The 16,428-nt window shown below is 42.9% G+C and overlaps 2 protein-coding genes across 6 annotated transcripts; one reads left to right on the forward strand and one right to left on the reverse strand.

Annotated features, from left to right (window-relative positions):
- Positions 1-377: 377 nt before the first annotated feature.
- LOC146978351 (uncharacterized) lies at positions 378-7,177 on the reverse strand. Of its 4 annotated transcripts, XM_085791035.1 has the most exons (5): positions 3,708-4,048; positions 3,293-3,335; positions 1,231-1,329; positions 784-882; positions 378-679 (listed from the first exon to the last, which is right to left on the reverse strand). In XM_085791035.1, the coding sequence occupies exons 3-5, from the start codon at positions 1,327-1,329 to the stop codon at positions 548-550; spliced, it is 330 nt and encodes a 109-aa protein (XP_085647161.1). In that variant the 5' UTR covers positions 3,293-3,335; positions 3,708-4,048; the 3' UTR covers positions 378-547. The 4 variants fall into 4 exon arrangements, 3 of the variants coding, with proteins under 3 accessions (XP_085647161.1, XP_085647163.1, XP_085647160.1); XM_085791037.1 differs by lacking the exon at positions 3,293-3,335; XR_015037072.1 differs by lacking the exons at positions 3,293-3,335; positions 3,708-4,048 and having other exon boundaries at positions 547-679; positions 765-882; positions 1,231-1,739.
- Positions 7,178-8,783: 1,606 nt separating this feature from the next.
- On the forward strand, positions 8,784-15,004 carry LOC146978352 (uncharacterized). 2 transcript variants are annotated; one of them, XM_085791015.1, is made up of 4 exons: positions 8,784-8,967; positions 10,845-10,928; positions 10,989-11,135; positions 11,740-15,004. In XM_085791015.1, the coding sequence occupies exons 1-4, from the start codon at positions 8,904-8,906 to the stop codon at positions 13,803-13,805; spliced, it is 2,361 nt and encodes a 786-aa protein (XP_085647141.1). In that variant the 5' UTR covers positions 8,784-8,903; the 3' UTR covers positions 13,806-15,004. The 2 variants fall into 2 exon arrangements, with proteins under 2 accessions (XP_085647141.1, XP_085647140.1); XM_085791014.1 differs by having other exon boundaries at positions 10,845-11,135.
- The last annotated feature ends 1,424 nt before the right edge of the window (positions 15,005-16,428 follow it).

The following is a 16,428-nucleotide window of genomic DNA, read 5'->3' on the forward strand; positions in this document are numbered from 1 at the left end:
TGTGTTGGAGATGTTCACGTTGGACGGGAGTGATGGAATAAATGACTGTAATATTGGTTGAAAAATGACAAATAAACACAGTTTAACAGTTTAAACTTTATTCTTTTTTTAATGTCTTATCTTTGTAGCTAAATAACCTTTTGAATTGTTAGGAGAGTTAAATGACAAGAACAATTCAATTCACATTCAAATAAAAAGTTTCAGGAACAGAAAAGAAAGTAGAAAGTGAAAACATTAAAATGGGAACACGTTTTAATGGCTTCTGTTTAATTTCGGTTTTTTTGTATAAAAAAGAAACTATATATAAATCATGAAACAAACAATACTCTGTATTAAAACTTTGTCTATGACATGTTTTAGCAACAGCACAAAAGATGGATTTTCCAGATTCTTATTTCATACTCCCAATACAGTAGATTGGTATTTTAAAGTGAAAAGACAAAAGGAGAGTGGTAATGGAAAACAGGATTGCAGTAACAAAGTTCGGTTAGTGATGTTGTTCGCCCTCTGAGTGACAACATTTTTATTATTTGAAGGTGGTTGTGGTTCAGAGACTGTGGAGAAAGAAATGTGAACACCTGGAGCCCCGTGGACAACGACACACCTGACCAGACTGATTCTTCTGCCTCCGGCCCTGGCCTCGACCTCGTCTCCGCCAGCAGAACTTCTCCAGGTTACACTGAGATAAGTGAGATAAGATACGTTTAGACAGGCTGTTTCTAACTCTCTCATCTCCCCACCGTCACCTCCTTTATCCAACCTACTGTGTAGATGTGTGTTTACCAGGACAGTGACTCTGCGTCTCTTCAGGCGTCGACAGAGTCCAGGAAGTCGAACGAAGCCATGCCTGATGTTAGTGTTCGAAACCACGGCCACTTCAACCTGAGCCAAAGAAACAAGATCTGGATTTAAAGTACAAACATTTAACACAGCGACATCAATGAAAGTAAAAAATAAAACATTATTTGCTCGGTGTTGGATCTGAAACTTGTCTCTATGATGGGTCAGGGTAAGGAGTAACCTCTGACCTCCTCGGCCTGACGCATTGTTGAGTTAACTTTATCGACAACAGGACAGTAACAATTAGATATACCCATGTCTTGTAGTAAAGATGGGATGCCCCATAGTAGTTATCTAATAAATATTAACAGCATTTACCGTACATACAGGCTATTTTGTTTTATTGTTCATGGTGTAATTTTTTCCCAGCATGCACCTGTCCTGTCCTACCTGCAGCGGTGGTGTTGCAGGTGTGTAGTTGGGCAGACTGCAGTCACGTCTCTGCAGACAGACGCAACAGATGAGCAGCAGAAACACATTCAGCTTCATCTGTCAATCAATTAATCACACAACCAATAAACAATCAATCAATCAGTTTGTCCACGGGCTTGTTTCTTCTTCTGTGTGAGTATAAAAACAGCAGCCGAAGAAGGAATCACAGACTGAAGAGGAAACAATAATCCTCTTAGTTTGGTTTTAAGAGTCACATGACCAGATGATGACATCACAGTGACCTCCTCCAATATGTGACTGACGAATCATGGTTAGAGCTTTATGCTGAAAAGCAGGGACCGCTGTGAGGTCAACGTGACGGCCACTACCAGAGCTAATGCTGCTTTTCTCATTCGCCCTACGAACAGACAGAGCATCATGAGGAGGCAGGTCACTGGTGAGACTGATGAACTGGTAAATAAAGGTTATTGTTGTGTAGAAAATATATAACACAATATAAAAGAGTTGCAGCCACAGCAACTAAATCATCACTTCACTTCACCCGTTTCCCATCATGCCCTGCTCCCTCAGACAGAAAAGGAAACAACTTCATTCTGCAAACTTTCCTCTATTTTGATCAAGTTTTATTTTTCTGTTTATTACAGAGCGTCTACAGTAAATCAGTTTTTCCTGTTTAGTTTCCTTGTGTCAGTATTCACACACTTTATTCATTAAGTCTCCAGATCTTCACCTATCCCTGTTGTTATGTTGCAAAGATTAGTCCGAGTCAGTGTGTGGACTCCTTCTCTGTGTTTCTAACAAACTGTACAAACAAATAGTTTTTATTCTCAATATTTCATGTGAAGTTTGCGCCGGCGTCAATGCGATTACTGACGCCAGCGCAAATCGCGCGAGATTTGGACGGACCAGGAAGAGGAGCTTCCGCTACAAACAAGCTTGAAATATAGACTTATTTAATTTTTTTCGGAACAATTTCTCATGTCGGGGCTTCAATACAAGGCGGACATTACAGATGAGCACTATGGAGGTATTTGGATGGTTTTTGGTGTGTCTTTTTGGACGAAGAAAAGGCACGGAGGAGTCTGAAACTTCTCCACATGAGGGTGAGTAGATAATGAGTGAAATTTGAATTTTGGTGAACTATCCCTTTAAGTCCTGCTTCCCTGGAACACTTTCACCACAAACTTAACAGTTCCCAAATCTCCCATGTGAATGTAGTCATCACCTACTTCAATCCTCAGTCCCAATAGTCTTCAGCTTTGACATCATTAGTATCAGTTCTATAAAGTCTCTGGGATCTGAGTCCCTGTGTGGTCCTGGTCCTCCACAGTCCTCTCCTCTCCGTCAGTGTCTTGTTTCCATCTGTTCAGTTGAGCTGCTTCTCTTCTCTTCTCTTCAGTCTGAGTTCCTCCTGTTCCTCTTTAACGTGTGGTGGAGGCTCTGGGTCGTCCTGGTCTGCACCGGAGCTCCACTCCTGCTGCTGCTTCTTTACTCTGCTGGACGAGTGCAGGACAGAGTTGGACACAGATTAACGGACATGTATGTAAAACAGTAGTTTCATGGTCAGACTTCAAACTTAAGGCTCAGAAACTCACATCTGGATATTTTAACTAATGTCATATTAATGTAACCATAGTAGCTATTCAAACCATGCTATTCCAACTATTCCTTTAAAAAAAACAACACTTTCATTTGTACTGTTCTCATTGTTAGTTTTTCTTTACACAATTGTTGTGGCTTTCCTTCAGGGTGTCAAAGCCACATGAGAGGCCAGAAAGGTAGGTGTTCTTACAAGAATGAAAAAAGAGATGTATCCGTTTCAAAAATTAAAGTTACGCTACTAATAGAAAATTCAATTACATCCATCACATCATTCTGTAGGGAAAAAAATGTGCTCCCTTTCTTGTCGCAGCTCTAGTCACAACACTTTAGCTGTCGGTGACGTCATTTATATACTCACAGGGCTCCAGTTTTGCCATTTGAGAGACTAGCAAGCAGAAAATTTAGGGGTGCACACTGTAAATCAACACGCAAAGCAAATATTCACATTTCCTTGTACCTTGTTGATTCATTTATGATCCTCTTACACCTTGGCCTGACACCTGTAACGACAAATTCCAGACTCTTTGAGTGTTAAAAAAAACAAAACAGCAAATTTACTGGTTGCACACGTGCAAGTAGATGAAAAATTTACTTGCACTGTCTCAAATTTTAGGGGCAAACTGCCCTCATTTAGGGATAGTAAAGGAGCATTTCAAACATATAATACATAGCGTAAAAAATACAAACTATGATTAAGCAGGAAGAAATTATCCCTGAGGTTAAAGTGAAATATGAGAGGCCTCATTATGTATCAGAACAGGTAATGATGAACTCCTCCAAGCCTCACAGTAGGAAGCCATGGTGGGTTTGGTTTAGGGTTGGACACATACAAGGGGAAGGAGACAGTGCAGGGTGGCAGAACGAGAACTGACCTGCTCTGGGGACTGAAACAGCGTCCAGTGGTTCCTGTTGTTGCTGGTTCTTGTTTTCTCAGCCACATATAGTTTCTTCTTTGCTGTGGTTCTTTCAAAAACAGGATCAGATCTCTTTAGCAGCTTCAGCCAACCTCACACACTCCCTAAACCCCCCTTGCGACAGGAAGAACAATCACTTCCAGCACAATTTATTCTCTGATCTTTAAAATAAAACTGTTGATTTTTGCTTTTTTTGCTCAAGTTACAATATAAGTGACAGACAGTTCCTGTTTGTCCAACACATGATAGTTAAGAAACTAACACATAACTGTGGGAGTCAGTCACATGGTCCCTGGTTGGTCAGGATCCTCCACACTCGGCTGAGTGACCAACAACACACTCATGGGTTTTGACCTGATGATGCCATGTGAACCTTTTGAGACAAACACTGCAGCCGAAGCGTTTCTCTCCTGTGTGGATTCTCATGTGTGCCTTCAGGTTTGTTTTACGCCCAAAGGTTTTGCCACACTGGGAGCAGCTGAACGGTTTCTCTCCCGTGTGCGTGATCATGTGACTCTTCAGGACATCCTTGCGAAGAAATGTTTTCCCGCAGGCGGAGCATTTAAACGGTTCTGCCAGTATCTCGCCCGTGTGGAGCGTCATGTGTTGTGTGAGACTAACTCTGTATTTGAATGTTTTACCACACGCAAAACAGCTAAATGGTTTCTCCTCTGTGTGTGTTATCATGTGTGCCTTCAGGGTTGTAGGACGGCCAAATGTTTTACCGCACACAGAGCAGCTGTACGGTCTCTCTCCCGTGTGACTGACCATGTGTCTTCTCACATTCTTTTCATGAACAAATACTTTACCACACACAGAGCAGCTGGCTGATCTCTTAGTGTTTTTACCAGTGATTTTCACACCGTTTAAATCTTTCATCTCTTTCTCATCATTACTGAGTTCAATGATAAAATCAGGAGAGCCGTCGGCCTTTACATCTGTATCAGGTCCTAAATGTCTGTCAGGATCTGGGTCCAGTTCTGGTCTGTATCTTCCACAGTCCTCTCCATCAGCGTCTGTTATCACGTGTCCAGTGGAGCTGCTGGCTGCAGGCTCTGCTCCTCTGTTTTCAGTCCGACTGTGGCAAAGCTGTGACGACTGACGACACTCTTCATCATCTTCACTCTTCACAGGGACAGGAGTTAATGTGACCTTGGTGCTTTCAGCCTCCTCCAGTCCTTGGAGCTGCTCTTCCTTCAGACTGGTCAAGAGTTCCTCCTCCTGTTCCTCTTTAATGTGTGGAGGCTTTGGTGGGTCGTCCTGGTCCAGACTGGAGCTCCACTCCTGCTGCTCCTCTGAATCCACCTGCGACCGCTGGTCGTCTGCAGGACAGGATGAAGGACAGACATTGTGTAAAACTCTGACTCTGACTTAGACTACTTTATTGTCCATTGAACTTAAAGGAGACTGCCCCTGCCCCTTTTCCACAAATTAAAATAGTTCCCAGGTGTCTTAAAGACATGTCTGTGACATGCTTCGGTCAAAGTACCCCAAGGATCAAACATCACAGCTCTCTTTTAAAGGGGAACTATCCTAGTCCGTGTTTTGGTTGCGCTCCTCTCAGCCATGTGCATTTGTTTACAACGAAGCAGGCGAAAAATCAATCAATGGAGCAGCGGAGAATGTTACATAACACATACGATACGACGTGTTTGCATCATTGTCAAGAACAGCTCATAAAACCACATGGATTTCAAACTAGAGAGCCTGAAAATTACAGATTTTTTTGTCAGTTCTCACATTTTGGAGGCCAAAAGGCAGGTTTAAAGTAGCACTATCGCAAATAGCAATAAAATAAAATAAAAAAACTGAAATATGCAATAAATAGGTCCAGCAATTGCAGAATTCTTTTTGTTATGAGACAAGCCGGCCAGGCGCTTAGCCCCACCTCCTGAACTGCACACTATTGGATGAGGATGTTTATATCTGATACGCTGCACCACTGGCTCCATCTAGTGGCCAAACAAAGAATTGAAATTTGCGATGGTGTTACTTTAACACTCAAATATACAGTATGTTAAATTAACCTTCCAAAAGAGATAATATGTTCCATAATCTCAAAGGAGTTTAAATCGAAAGCAACTGGACTTGGTTATTTGTCAAATAACCAAGTCCAGTTGCTTGGTTATTTGATTTTCATTGAAAAAAACAACAACTAAAAAACCGCAGGTGACATGAAACTACTGTTTGCTCTGCTCATAGCACTTTCTGCTCATTTTAGAGCATACCGGTATTATGATGATCATACATGATGCACCGATTTTCTTTACATAATGTAATGTTTGGCTTCTATTGTGTGTATGTTTTGTAACCCATGCCAGTGGCCATTTAAAGCAGAAGTAAGTGGTCCGGTCGTTTTCGCTAATGCTGCGTTCCAGGCAGGCTTTTGAAATCGTAAATTACAGCTTCAAGTCACAACTTACGACTTTGTAGCGTTTCAGGCAACCCACTCGTGTTTTTCAAAGTCTCCCGGAGTCTCGCGCGAGCCCGAAGTTGCAGTGCTGGTGTATTCAGGCGCAGTAGGAGCTACCGCTTGTGTCATAAACACAGGAATATCAACTCTTTACTTGCTTGAAGTGTACATTTTTTTCCACAGACAGCGTCAGATGGCTACTCAAAGATGCGCTGAGAAGTTTTTTTTACTTGAAGCAAGTAAAGAGTTGATTCCTGTGTTTATGACACAAACGGTAGCTTTTCCCACTGCACCTGAACACAACGAGCACGGCAACTGGGTCTCGCGCGAGACTCTGGGAGACTTTGAATTAGATCTAGTTTTACAAACATGTCGGCTTGCTTTAAGTAATTAAACTTCTCGGTGCATGTTTGAGTCGCCATCTGATGCTGTCTGTGGAAAAAAATTGCGGCTTTGAGGGCTGGAAACAGGCTAACCAGCGGAACTTACATCCACTCCCATTCATTGCTGCCGTGGCGATGCGCGGACATACGCAACTACCGCAAAACAGGAGCGATTAAACTGAAAATCTTCAGATTCATTCTTTTAGACCTAAAATGATATGAAAATACACCCCCGAGTTGAATTCGCCTGGAATTGTCCTTTAAATTTTTACTGGGTGAGGCAGGTAAATGGTTGAAATAAGGAATAAACCGGCTCACCTGCTTTCTGTAACGTAACCCGAGGGTTTAACAAAGCGTCCAGTTGTTTCCTCTGTCGCTGCTTCTCCTGCTCTGACCGACATAGCTCCTCCTCGTACTCCGCCACGGTTCTTTCAATCAGGACAAAGATCTCTTCGACGGCCGAACTCAGTCGCTGCTCCACCAGCGCTCTCAGCACCTGGACTTTAGCCATGTTCACTCACACAGACACACACACACACTCACACACAACACTGCGGTTTCACTGTCCTGCTATCAGACGCTGCATCGTTTCACCGTCTATGGTTTCCGGAAGAACTACTTCCGGTGTAACGCGTTCTCTTCTCTTCAAAATAAAACACTCGTTATGTTGCCGAAGGTGCAACAGACAGTTCCTGTTTGTTGTCCAGCCCTTTAAAATCTGAAACCAAGATCTGTGTTTGTCAGTGGTTGTGTTTAGTTGTTGCTTTAATAGGTGACACACTTTTCAACAATAACTGATAATTTTCATGGACTGAATGAGGAAACTGACTTCAGTCCTTTTTTATAACATATCCTGTGTTCTTTGAGAGAAACTGTGATGTGTACCTGTTTTGTCTATTTGATTCTGTATATATTTTTTTTCACTATTCATTCTCCATTCTACTGTATGTTCGAGGAGCCATCTATGGGTAAGGCATGACATTTTTCACATGTGGTCTACAGCCTGCCCAGTGCCCACCCAGATGTGTGTGATTACCTGACCTACTTTGTGGGATTCTGTGTACAGAGGGTTACCAGAGTGAAATAATAAGAGGTGGGCCTCACCTGACATTCATATACACAACACAAATGCTACAATATTATATGAATGTTAGTACTGATACATGGAGTTGTTGAATGTTAAATATGATTACAATCACCTGTCTGATAAGTCGTCGTTTGATTTACTGTGCTGTAATAGCTGCTATATTAAAGGCCCCATGGCATGAAAAATGTGATTTTGGTTATTTTTTCATGCTTGGGGAGGTCTCTGGGCCACGTATATACTGTCCCATGCATCAAACTGGTCATAAACGGAGAAACACACACCGCCCATTTGTAGGAACATTCTCTTTAAGACGAGCAGATAGCACTTCCTCCTTTCTGTGATGTCACACACAAGGTAACTCCGCCCACCGTGACCAGTTGTTATTTTTCAATTTCTATGAATGCAGCTTAGGTTTCAGTTACTTGCCTGTGATTGGCCCGACCACATGCCACTCTAAAACAGTCAGCCAATCAGAGGAGAGGTTCTCATTCTCTCTTCTGATTGGCCAAATGACCTGTGCCTGCTAGAGCTCCAGAAAGAGGCAACAGAAAGGGGCAATATAGACGATATTAAGCAGATCACAGGTACTCAAAACCAATGATACATCTTGTTAGGGATATCAGCAGGTAAATAAACCCAGAGAAAAGTGCACAGCATGGGGCCTTTAATCAACAACACATTTCATTTGGTACCCAATTGTACACCTTATAAGTGCACATGTATTATAAGTCAATTGTCCATTGTATATGGTTGTGTAAACCTTTTACTACATGGTATGCCCCCTGTATGTGTTGTCAGCAAAGCTCCTCAGAGCAGCTGAATGGTTTCTCTCTTGTGTGAAATCTCAAGTGTCTACTGAGATTTCCACTGTGACCAAATGTTTTTCCACACTCCGAGCAGCTGAATGATGTTTCACTATAAAGTGATTCCCTCTTGTTTTTTTTGTTTATTTATTAATTTCTTTTAACATTGGTTATGGTTCTTCTCTGTTTCTTCCTCCTCATCGCCATCTTCACCATTCTCTGTGTATGCTACGGTTAAGAGGGCAGTATTTATCGTTATTATACAATGAACACTGAAAATCAAAGAAATCAAAATCGTGGGATAACTCCAGTTTCAGGTTGTGACCTTTATTTTGAAACCCGTCCCCGGAAGTGACAGTTGATATTATGGGTGGTTTGGCAGCGATAGCGGTTAGCAGAGCGAACCGTTAGCTGAGCCTAATGACGGCAGTTTAACCGGCACGGTTCCGTTTTATTACCGAGTCAGAAATGGACCGAGCCGGAAATCCTCCGGGTTTGGTGCTGAGGCTTCAGACGAAGCTGAGAAGAGCAGGTTTGTGTTATTTATACTGAGTGTTGTGCTAATGTTGCTAAGCTAAACGTCAAGGTGTTGTCGTTGTAATCTGGTGATTCGCCTCCTGGACGTAAAACAGCTGTCCGTTAATGAGCCACTGTGGAGGCGTTGACCTGCAGGTGTGTTGTATCGGTGAGTCAGAACCATAGGTCAGAACCAGAACAGCTGAAACTCTTTCTCCAGTAGCAGCAGGTTATGAGCTCTCTCTAGTCACGACCTCACGTTTTTCTGTTATCTAGCTGCTCACCTTTAAAGGCGATAGCTACAAGTTTAATTCCTCCTGGCCAGTAGGTGTAGAACTGCTCTCGCTCCAACCTTCCGTTGTACTGGTTGCCAGTTACAGCAGTAGCTAAAGTTCTAATGCTGTTGCCACAGAGATCATTCCATGCCGACGTTGCCAACGTAACCAGATGTAAATATTTATATATTTCGGACCCGCAACAATTATTTATATACTTTTTTTTTTTTAATTCAGTAAAATTAATACTTTTATTCTGCACCCCTCTAGACATTATGTGGATGCATTATTTCTTTTAAATTAATCCTTTTGATGAAAAAGTTGTAGCATATGAGTTAACCCCGCTGTGTCCCCCTGGCAACCGGCCGGGCCACATCACCATGGTTACCAGCTGCATCGCCATGGTAACCTGAGCCACACAAACAGCTTCAACAGTCAAAAAACAACTAGTAAAAAACAACAACAACAACAACAACAACAACAACAACAACAACAAAAAAACCTACTCACATGTGACAAGAAATATCAACGTCTGGCCAATAAAAATATTGGTAACCAATTAATTTACAGGCCACTAGCCAAGAAATCACAATTAGCCTATGTCAAGAAATAGCCTAGAAATAACGGTCAATTTCATTAATGTGATGTTTTTCATAAAGATAAAAGATTACACATGTTTTTCATGCTTTGCATTTTTTTTGGAAAGGTCGGAATTTTTCTCCACCAAGTCTTTGCAATTGTCAATTTCAATCAATTATTTCTGGGCTATTTCTACGTAATCAATCCTTATTTCCTGGCTATATTTCTCGACATTACCATGAAATTGACCGTTATTTCTTTACTTTACTTTACTTTACTTTACTTTATTTCTCACTTTATAATGACACAGTAACTTATTATTTATTAGCTATTTCTTGACATTATCACGTAATTAGCGGCCTGTAAACTAAAGGGTTACCAAAATATTAATAAATCCCATAATGACAGAACTGATTAGGCTACTAATAATCAAACTGATTAGTAGATTATTTGATCATTAAAAATAGTGTTTGCTGCTTTTCATCACAGCTGATGGTGAATGGTTATTCACCATCACCACCATAAAACCCAGCTCTTGGTACAGGTCATTACCGTGGAGGCTGCAAGTTCCTGTATTATAGTTGAGGATGTTCCCAGAAATTTCTCTGCAATATTTACAAAAAATCACACCCTTGGCCCTAATTTGAATCTACATTGACTAAAAAAGTAATGTTCTTCAGTCTCAGAACAAATATTTTTGTATGTCTGGTGTTTGCTTCAAAATTTTGTCCCATGGGGATCCGGGGTCTAATTTGTGTCAATTTAGGGGTCCTTGATGTAAAAAAGTTTGAGAACCACTGTTCTAAAGCCTAAAGGTAGAACTTGGTTTTATTGATGAGATTACATTTCTTCTTTCTTGAGATGATGCCTGTGGCCACTGATGAGTTGTAAGAGTTTATCATTGAGATTCTAGCTCTTATTGAGGTTCTTGTAGTCTGCTAGGTTGTTTTAATGGTCCCTTAGTGTTAATGGTCCTTTAAGCTCCATCAGTTGTTGCATTGATGTTCCTGATTCCTTATGTGTCTACCGTTCTCTGCAGACACCCAGCAGTTGTTGGTGAGGACAGAGGACATTCCCCCTGAGCAGCAGGAGTGGAGCTCCAGTCTGGACCAGGACCAGGACCAGGACCAGGACCAGGACCAGGACCAGGACCAGGACCAGGACCAGGACCAGGACCAGGACTCACCAGAGCCCCGACACATTAAAGAGGAACAAGAGGAAACCTGGTCCAGTCTGGAGGGAGAACAGCTTCAAAGACCGGAGGAGACTGATGATACCAAGTTCACACTCACTACTGTCCCTGTGAAGAGTGAGGAAGATGAAGGTTCAGGTGGGGACAACGTGGATGTGTTTACTGAACAGTTTTTAGATAGAAGAGAGGAACAGCTGAGGTTCAAGAGGACGTCGTTATTTGAAGAAGTGACAACTCTGCACAAAATAAAGTTTATCTTTAGAGAACATTTCTGTAAGAACCTAAAGGAGACTCAGAGCTTTACGCGATTTCTTATAAGAGGTTATTGTACATCTGTAATAATGGTTGATGACACTGAGAGGATTTTATAGTACGTATAGTAGTATAGTAAGTGAAATGATCCTTCACTATGTTCTAGGGTTTTAGGGAATGTTTGTCAGCCATTGAAGGAGTTTCTTTGACTTTTGGGGACTTCATACAGAAGATTCTTCATACAACAGATGGTACTTGTGGCCTATATGGACGTTTTAGGGCTCATTTAGGATGTTTTGGTTTCTCTACTATTTCCTGTCAGTTTGTAAGAAGATTTAGGGTCTTGTTGTAGTTATGCAAATAGTTCTCCGGTTCATGTTTGTGTTTCAAGTGGTGCTTTAGGAAGGTGAAGATCATGTAAGAGGTTTTATTGTGACGTGCAAAACACAACTGATGGCTTGTCTTTGTGTGTTCACTCCCTCTCCTGCAGATGTCCAGCAGCTGTTGGTGAGGACAGAGGAGGATCCTCTTGAGAAGCAGGAGTGGAGCTCCAGTCTGGACCAGGAGGATCCCCCAAACATTAAAGAGGAACCAGAGGAACTCTGGACCAGTCAGACAGAATCAGTCTGTAACTTAAATCCACACCTGGACACTGATAACACGATGTCAGACTCCTCAGACTGTAAGACTGAAGGAGAATGGACGAAGACCAGGGAACCTCAGTCAGTTTTAAACTCCCTGAACATTATTGAAGTTCCTGCGAATGACGCGAGATGCAACACGGGCAAGAAAACATACAGCTGCTCCGAATGTGGAAAAATATTTGGCCGCAGTCCACATCTGAAGATACACATGAGGACTCACACCGGAGAGAAGCCGTTCAGTTGCCCCTTCTGCGCTAAAAGTTTCTCACAGAAGGTAAATCTGACTTACCACATGTCCGTCCACACAGGGGAGAAACGCTTCAGCTGCCGTTCCTGCGACCAAAGGTTCACTTGGTACACTCAGCTGAAAAGCCACCAGTGTGTCTGTGAGTCCTCGCAGCTTCACCAGAGTCAGACCGAGGAGAGCAGAGAGGCGGAGCAGGGCGAGAAATCGTTCAGCTGCTCCGAGTGCGGGAAGATCTTCAGCCGCAAGGACAATCTGAACATTCACACGAGGATCCACACGGGAGAGAGACCGTTCAGCTGCACGGTGTGTGGGAAGAGCTTTAAACACGGAGGACATCTGACACAACACATGTCTGTCCACACGAAGGAGAACAGGTTCAGCTGCAGCGTTTGTGACAAAAGATTCACGTGGCTCTATCAGCTCAAAAGACACAAGTGTGGCGGCGAGTCCTTGCAGCCTCACGAGCTCCGGTCCAGCGAGGAGGACGAGGCTGATATCTCCAAGTTCACATTCATCCCTGTCCCTGTGAAGAGTGAAGATGATGATGAGGATGATGATGAGCCCTCACGACTTCAGCAGAGCGAGACCGAGGACAACAGAGAAGACTGTGGAGGACCAGAACCAGCCAGGAACTCAGATCCACATAGACATTTACACCCAGGTACTGATGACAAGACTGAAGACTCTAGTTGGAAAGAGACTCGTGAACCTGAGTCTGTAAAAATGTCTGGTTTGTATTCAGGATGTAGCGCTGTCAAGAAATCATTCAGCTGCTCTGAATGTGGGAAAATATTTGGCCGTAAGGAACATCTGCAAACGCATGTGAGGATTCATACAGGAGAGAGACCGTTCAGCTGCTCCGACTGCGGGAAAACGTTCGGCTGCAAGAGGTCCCTGCTGGGCCACATGATGAGCCACACTGGGGAGAAACCCTTCAGCTGCTCTCAGTGTGGGAAAAGATTTGGCCGCATGGTCAATCTAAAGACGCACGAGAGGCTTCACACAGGAGAGAGACCGTTCAGCTGTCCGTTCTGTGGTAAAGGTTTCACACAGAAGGTGCACATGACTCAACACATGGCCGTTCACACCGGGGAGAAACAGTTCTGCTGCAGCGTTTGCGACAAAAAGTTCACGTGGCTGTCGGGGTTCAGGCGGCACAAGTGCGGCAGCGAGCAGTCGGAGCCGGACGACGCTGAGGAGAACTCGGAGGTGGAGCCGGGTGATAAACCGTTCCGCTGCCGCGAGTGCGGGAACAGATTCAATCACAAACACAACCTGAAAGCTCACATGAGGATTCACACGGGAGAGAAACCGTTCAGCTGCTCCGTCTGCGGCAAAGGTTTCATCGCCAGCGGAGCTCTCAAGAAACACCTCAGGACTCACTCGGGAGAGAAACCGTTCAGCTGCCAAGTTTGCGGCATCAGATTCACACAAGGAGGAAATCTGAAACGACACATGGCACAGCACACTGGGGAGACGAGGAGGAAACCGTTTCACTGCTCGGTGTGCGGTAAAAGCTTTACGCAGGTGTCAAATATGAAACGACACATGGTACAACACACTGTTACCGACACGAGTCACCCGCAGGAAAGAGGAAGTCCAGACCTGAGAGAGAATCAGCAGGATCAGCTGATGACTGGAGGAGTTCAAACTGCCACTGACTGAAATCACCTGAGAACCCAGAGCACATATTTATATTTACTGTATTTCATTGTATCAGAGCTTTAATTTATTCTAATTTGTTTAAATGAATAAGACGCCACATGCACTAGCTAGAGACCGCCTATGATGGAGTTAGACCATCACACACACTCACAAGTATGTTGACACTATGAGCCATCAGTACTCTGTAGTTAGGGCCACGGGGCAATCGCACCGAGCACTGGCCCCTACAGCTATGACTAGACTATAGGGATTATGGCAATGGGCCAATTTGCCAAAAATGTTGAACTATCCCTTTAAAGGGGCCTGCATTAAAACACTAATTGTGTCACAGTGGCGGTGCTGCACTGTCCCATTTCAAAGGCTCCTTCAAATGCACCACTCTTTTCCATGACAACAAAGGCTTCCAATAGGTGGATCCCTCGTGGCCCTACCTATCCCAGGATTCATTGCACACCACGCCAGTAATGAAAATAACAGGAGGCAGCAAGCAGCACTACAAGAGAGACTGAGGATCATATGATTTAATATAAGTATTGGGTCTCAGCTCAGTTCAGCAGTTAATCATACAACCAACGGCCTTATAACCTCAAGTTTTTGTGAAAAAAAAAAAATATAATAACGGGTTGTTGTCTGCAGGTCTCAGACTTTAGAGTTTATATTTGTTCTACAATGTTTCTGTGTTTGTTTATTGAGTCAAAGTCACAGACGATGTGTGTGTTTGTGGTACAGAGTGTGACAGAAGTGATGTTCATCCATGTCCTGCTCTCTTTCATTGAACTTAAATGTATTTTGCCTTTTATTGCACAGAGTTCTGGAGAGTTCATCTTGCCAGATTTCAATCAAGTATTTAATGATTAATTTGCTGCTATTTATAATTTTAAGGTTAATATAATTATGACTTAACACAATTTTATATTAAGTCCAAGAGAATGACCCTGAAAAACAGAAGTGAAATTATTCCTTTTCCATTTTAAATTAAATGTTACTCTTACATTTTCAAAGTTTATTTAAAAGTATAAATGTAGTTCTTATTGTTGCTCTGACCATAGACTAAATGTGGACACAATGATCAACATTAACAGTGCCTGAATGACTGAATGATTGAATGACTGAATGATGAAGGACCAGTTTGGATTCAGTGGAAGATAAAAGGTTCATGTTTGTTGTTGTTGAAGGATTTTGGTCATTAAATTTTAATTTAAAGGGGACCTATTATGCTCCTTTTTGCACAAACTAAAATAGTTCCTGGGTGTCTTAAAGACATGTCTGTGACGTGCTTCGGTCAAAATACCCCAAAGATCAAACATCACAGCATTCTCAAAAACAGGGCTCTGCAAAACGGTCTGTTTCAGTGGCCCCTCCCTTTAAATGCAAATGAACCACTCCCTCAGCATTGCGTTACCATGACGATGTCTACTACTAGTACCTATACTGATTTGGCCAAAATGTAGTATGCAAACAAAAGCTAAATCTGCAGTAGGCAAATTGCCAGATCTCCAGTCTGCATCTGACCAGTCTACATTGTGTAATGAAATGCACCCATGACCTAGTCTCACCCTAACCAAAGATGGTATAGAGTAGTCTTTGCCATGTAGGCTACTGTAACCATGTAACATGTAATATAAAAATGCAAAAATAAATATATAAAATAAATTTAAAATATATGCAGACTGGTCAGTTCATTGTAAAACAGTTATTTATTGATGTAAATGTGGTGATTTGTGCACATAGACTACAGCAGCACTGCTCCTCTCTATCCTCCTCCTTCTCACAGCTTCACTTTTCATTCAAACTAATTCAACTGCCACAAGATTTCATCAATGAGACCAACATTCTACTAAATAGACTAACCACACGGCGGTAAACGTCTAAAAAACCTGCGGGTATGTTTATTAGCGATGGTTTTCTCTACCGCGATGAGCACGGACGCCTGCCCGGCCAAGGAGGCCTGCAGACGGGCTCTGCCTGTGTGAGGAGCCGCTGCAGCTCCGGAGCTCCGGTGCTCCGGCGGTCCAGCGTTACGTCGGTCCGGCGAACAACGTCACCCCGGCGGTACGTCGCTCCTCACACAGGTACAGCTTCACTTACATGAAACGTCGGCGTAAACTTCTAAATAAAACTTAGTAAAGTGACGCTACAGCGCTACAACATGCAGGGAAGAAGCAGGAAGTAGTCCGCTCCGCTCTCCGCTGTGACACCAGCCACAACAGAGCAGCATGGGAGGAGGCGGGGCCGGCTGGAGCAGAGACCTCGGCATGACCATGTAGGGGAGTCCGGCACGCATCGACGTAGACGCGAGCTCATGTCAAAAAAAACTCAGCGCAACCGAGTGTAACAGGTGTGCAGAGAAATCCCAATTATCTAGCAGGGTTTACCTCCAAATGCATTAACCTCAGGATATGACACTTCCACGGCCTCTAGAACCATTATCCAACATTTTAAACATATATAAAAGTCTGAAAAGCTGGAAAAGCATAATAGGTCCCCTTTAAATATTTTTTCTGCATACTGTCACTTTGTTACCTGTCACAATGGCATCATACCAACAGCTAAGCGTTTTTGACCTGTTTTATTTTTATTTACTGAAATAATTAATGGAGATGTATACAGTTCTTAAATGCAC

This window comes from Trachurus japonicus, chromosome 11, assembly GCF_045865225.1.
Source record: "Trachurus japonicus isolate A0001 chromosome 11, Traja_1.0".
In the NCBI taxonomy this organism is placed as follows: domain Eukaryota; kingdom Metazoa; phylum Chordata; class Actinopteri; order Carangiformes; family Carangidae; genus Trachurus; species Trachurus japonicus.

Bases quoted from the DNA above. Each gene is read 5' to 3' on its own strand.
- LOC146978351 (XM_085791034.1), bottom strand. From the start codon at position 7,056: ATGGCTAAAGTCCAGGTGCTGAGAGCGCTGGTGGAGCAGCGACTGAGT. The intron at 5,072-6,863 runs GTGAGCCGGTTT...CCTGTCCTGCAG, and splicing joins GGTTACGTTACAGAAAGCAG to ACGACCAGCGGTCGCAGGTG.
- LOC146978352 (XM_085791014.1), top strand. From the start codon at position 8,904: ATGGACCGAGCCGGAAATCCTCCGGGTTTGGTGCTGAGGCTTCAGACG. The intron at 8,968-10,844 runs GTTTGTGTTATT...CGTTCTCTGCAG, and splicing joins GACGAAGCTGAGAAGAGCAG to ACACCCAGCAGTTGTTGGTG. The intron at 11,136-11,739 runs GTGGGGACAACG...CCTCTCCTGCAG, and splicing joins TGAGGAAGATGAAGGTTCAG to ATGTCCAGCAGCTGTTGGTG.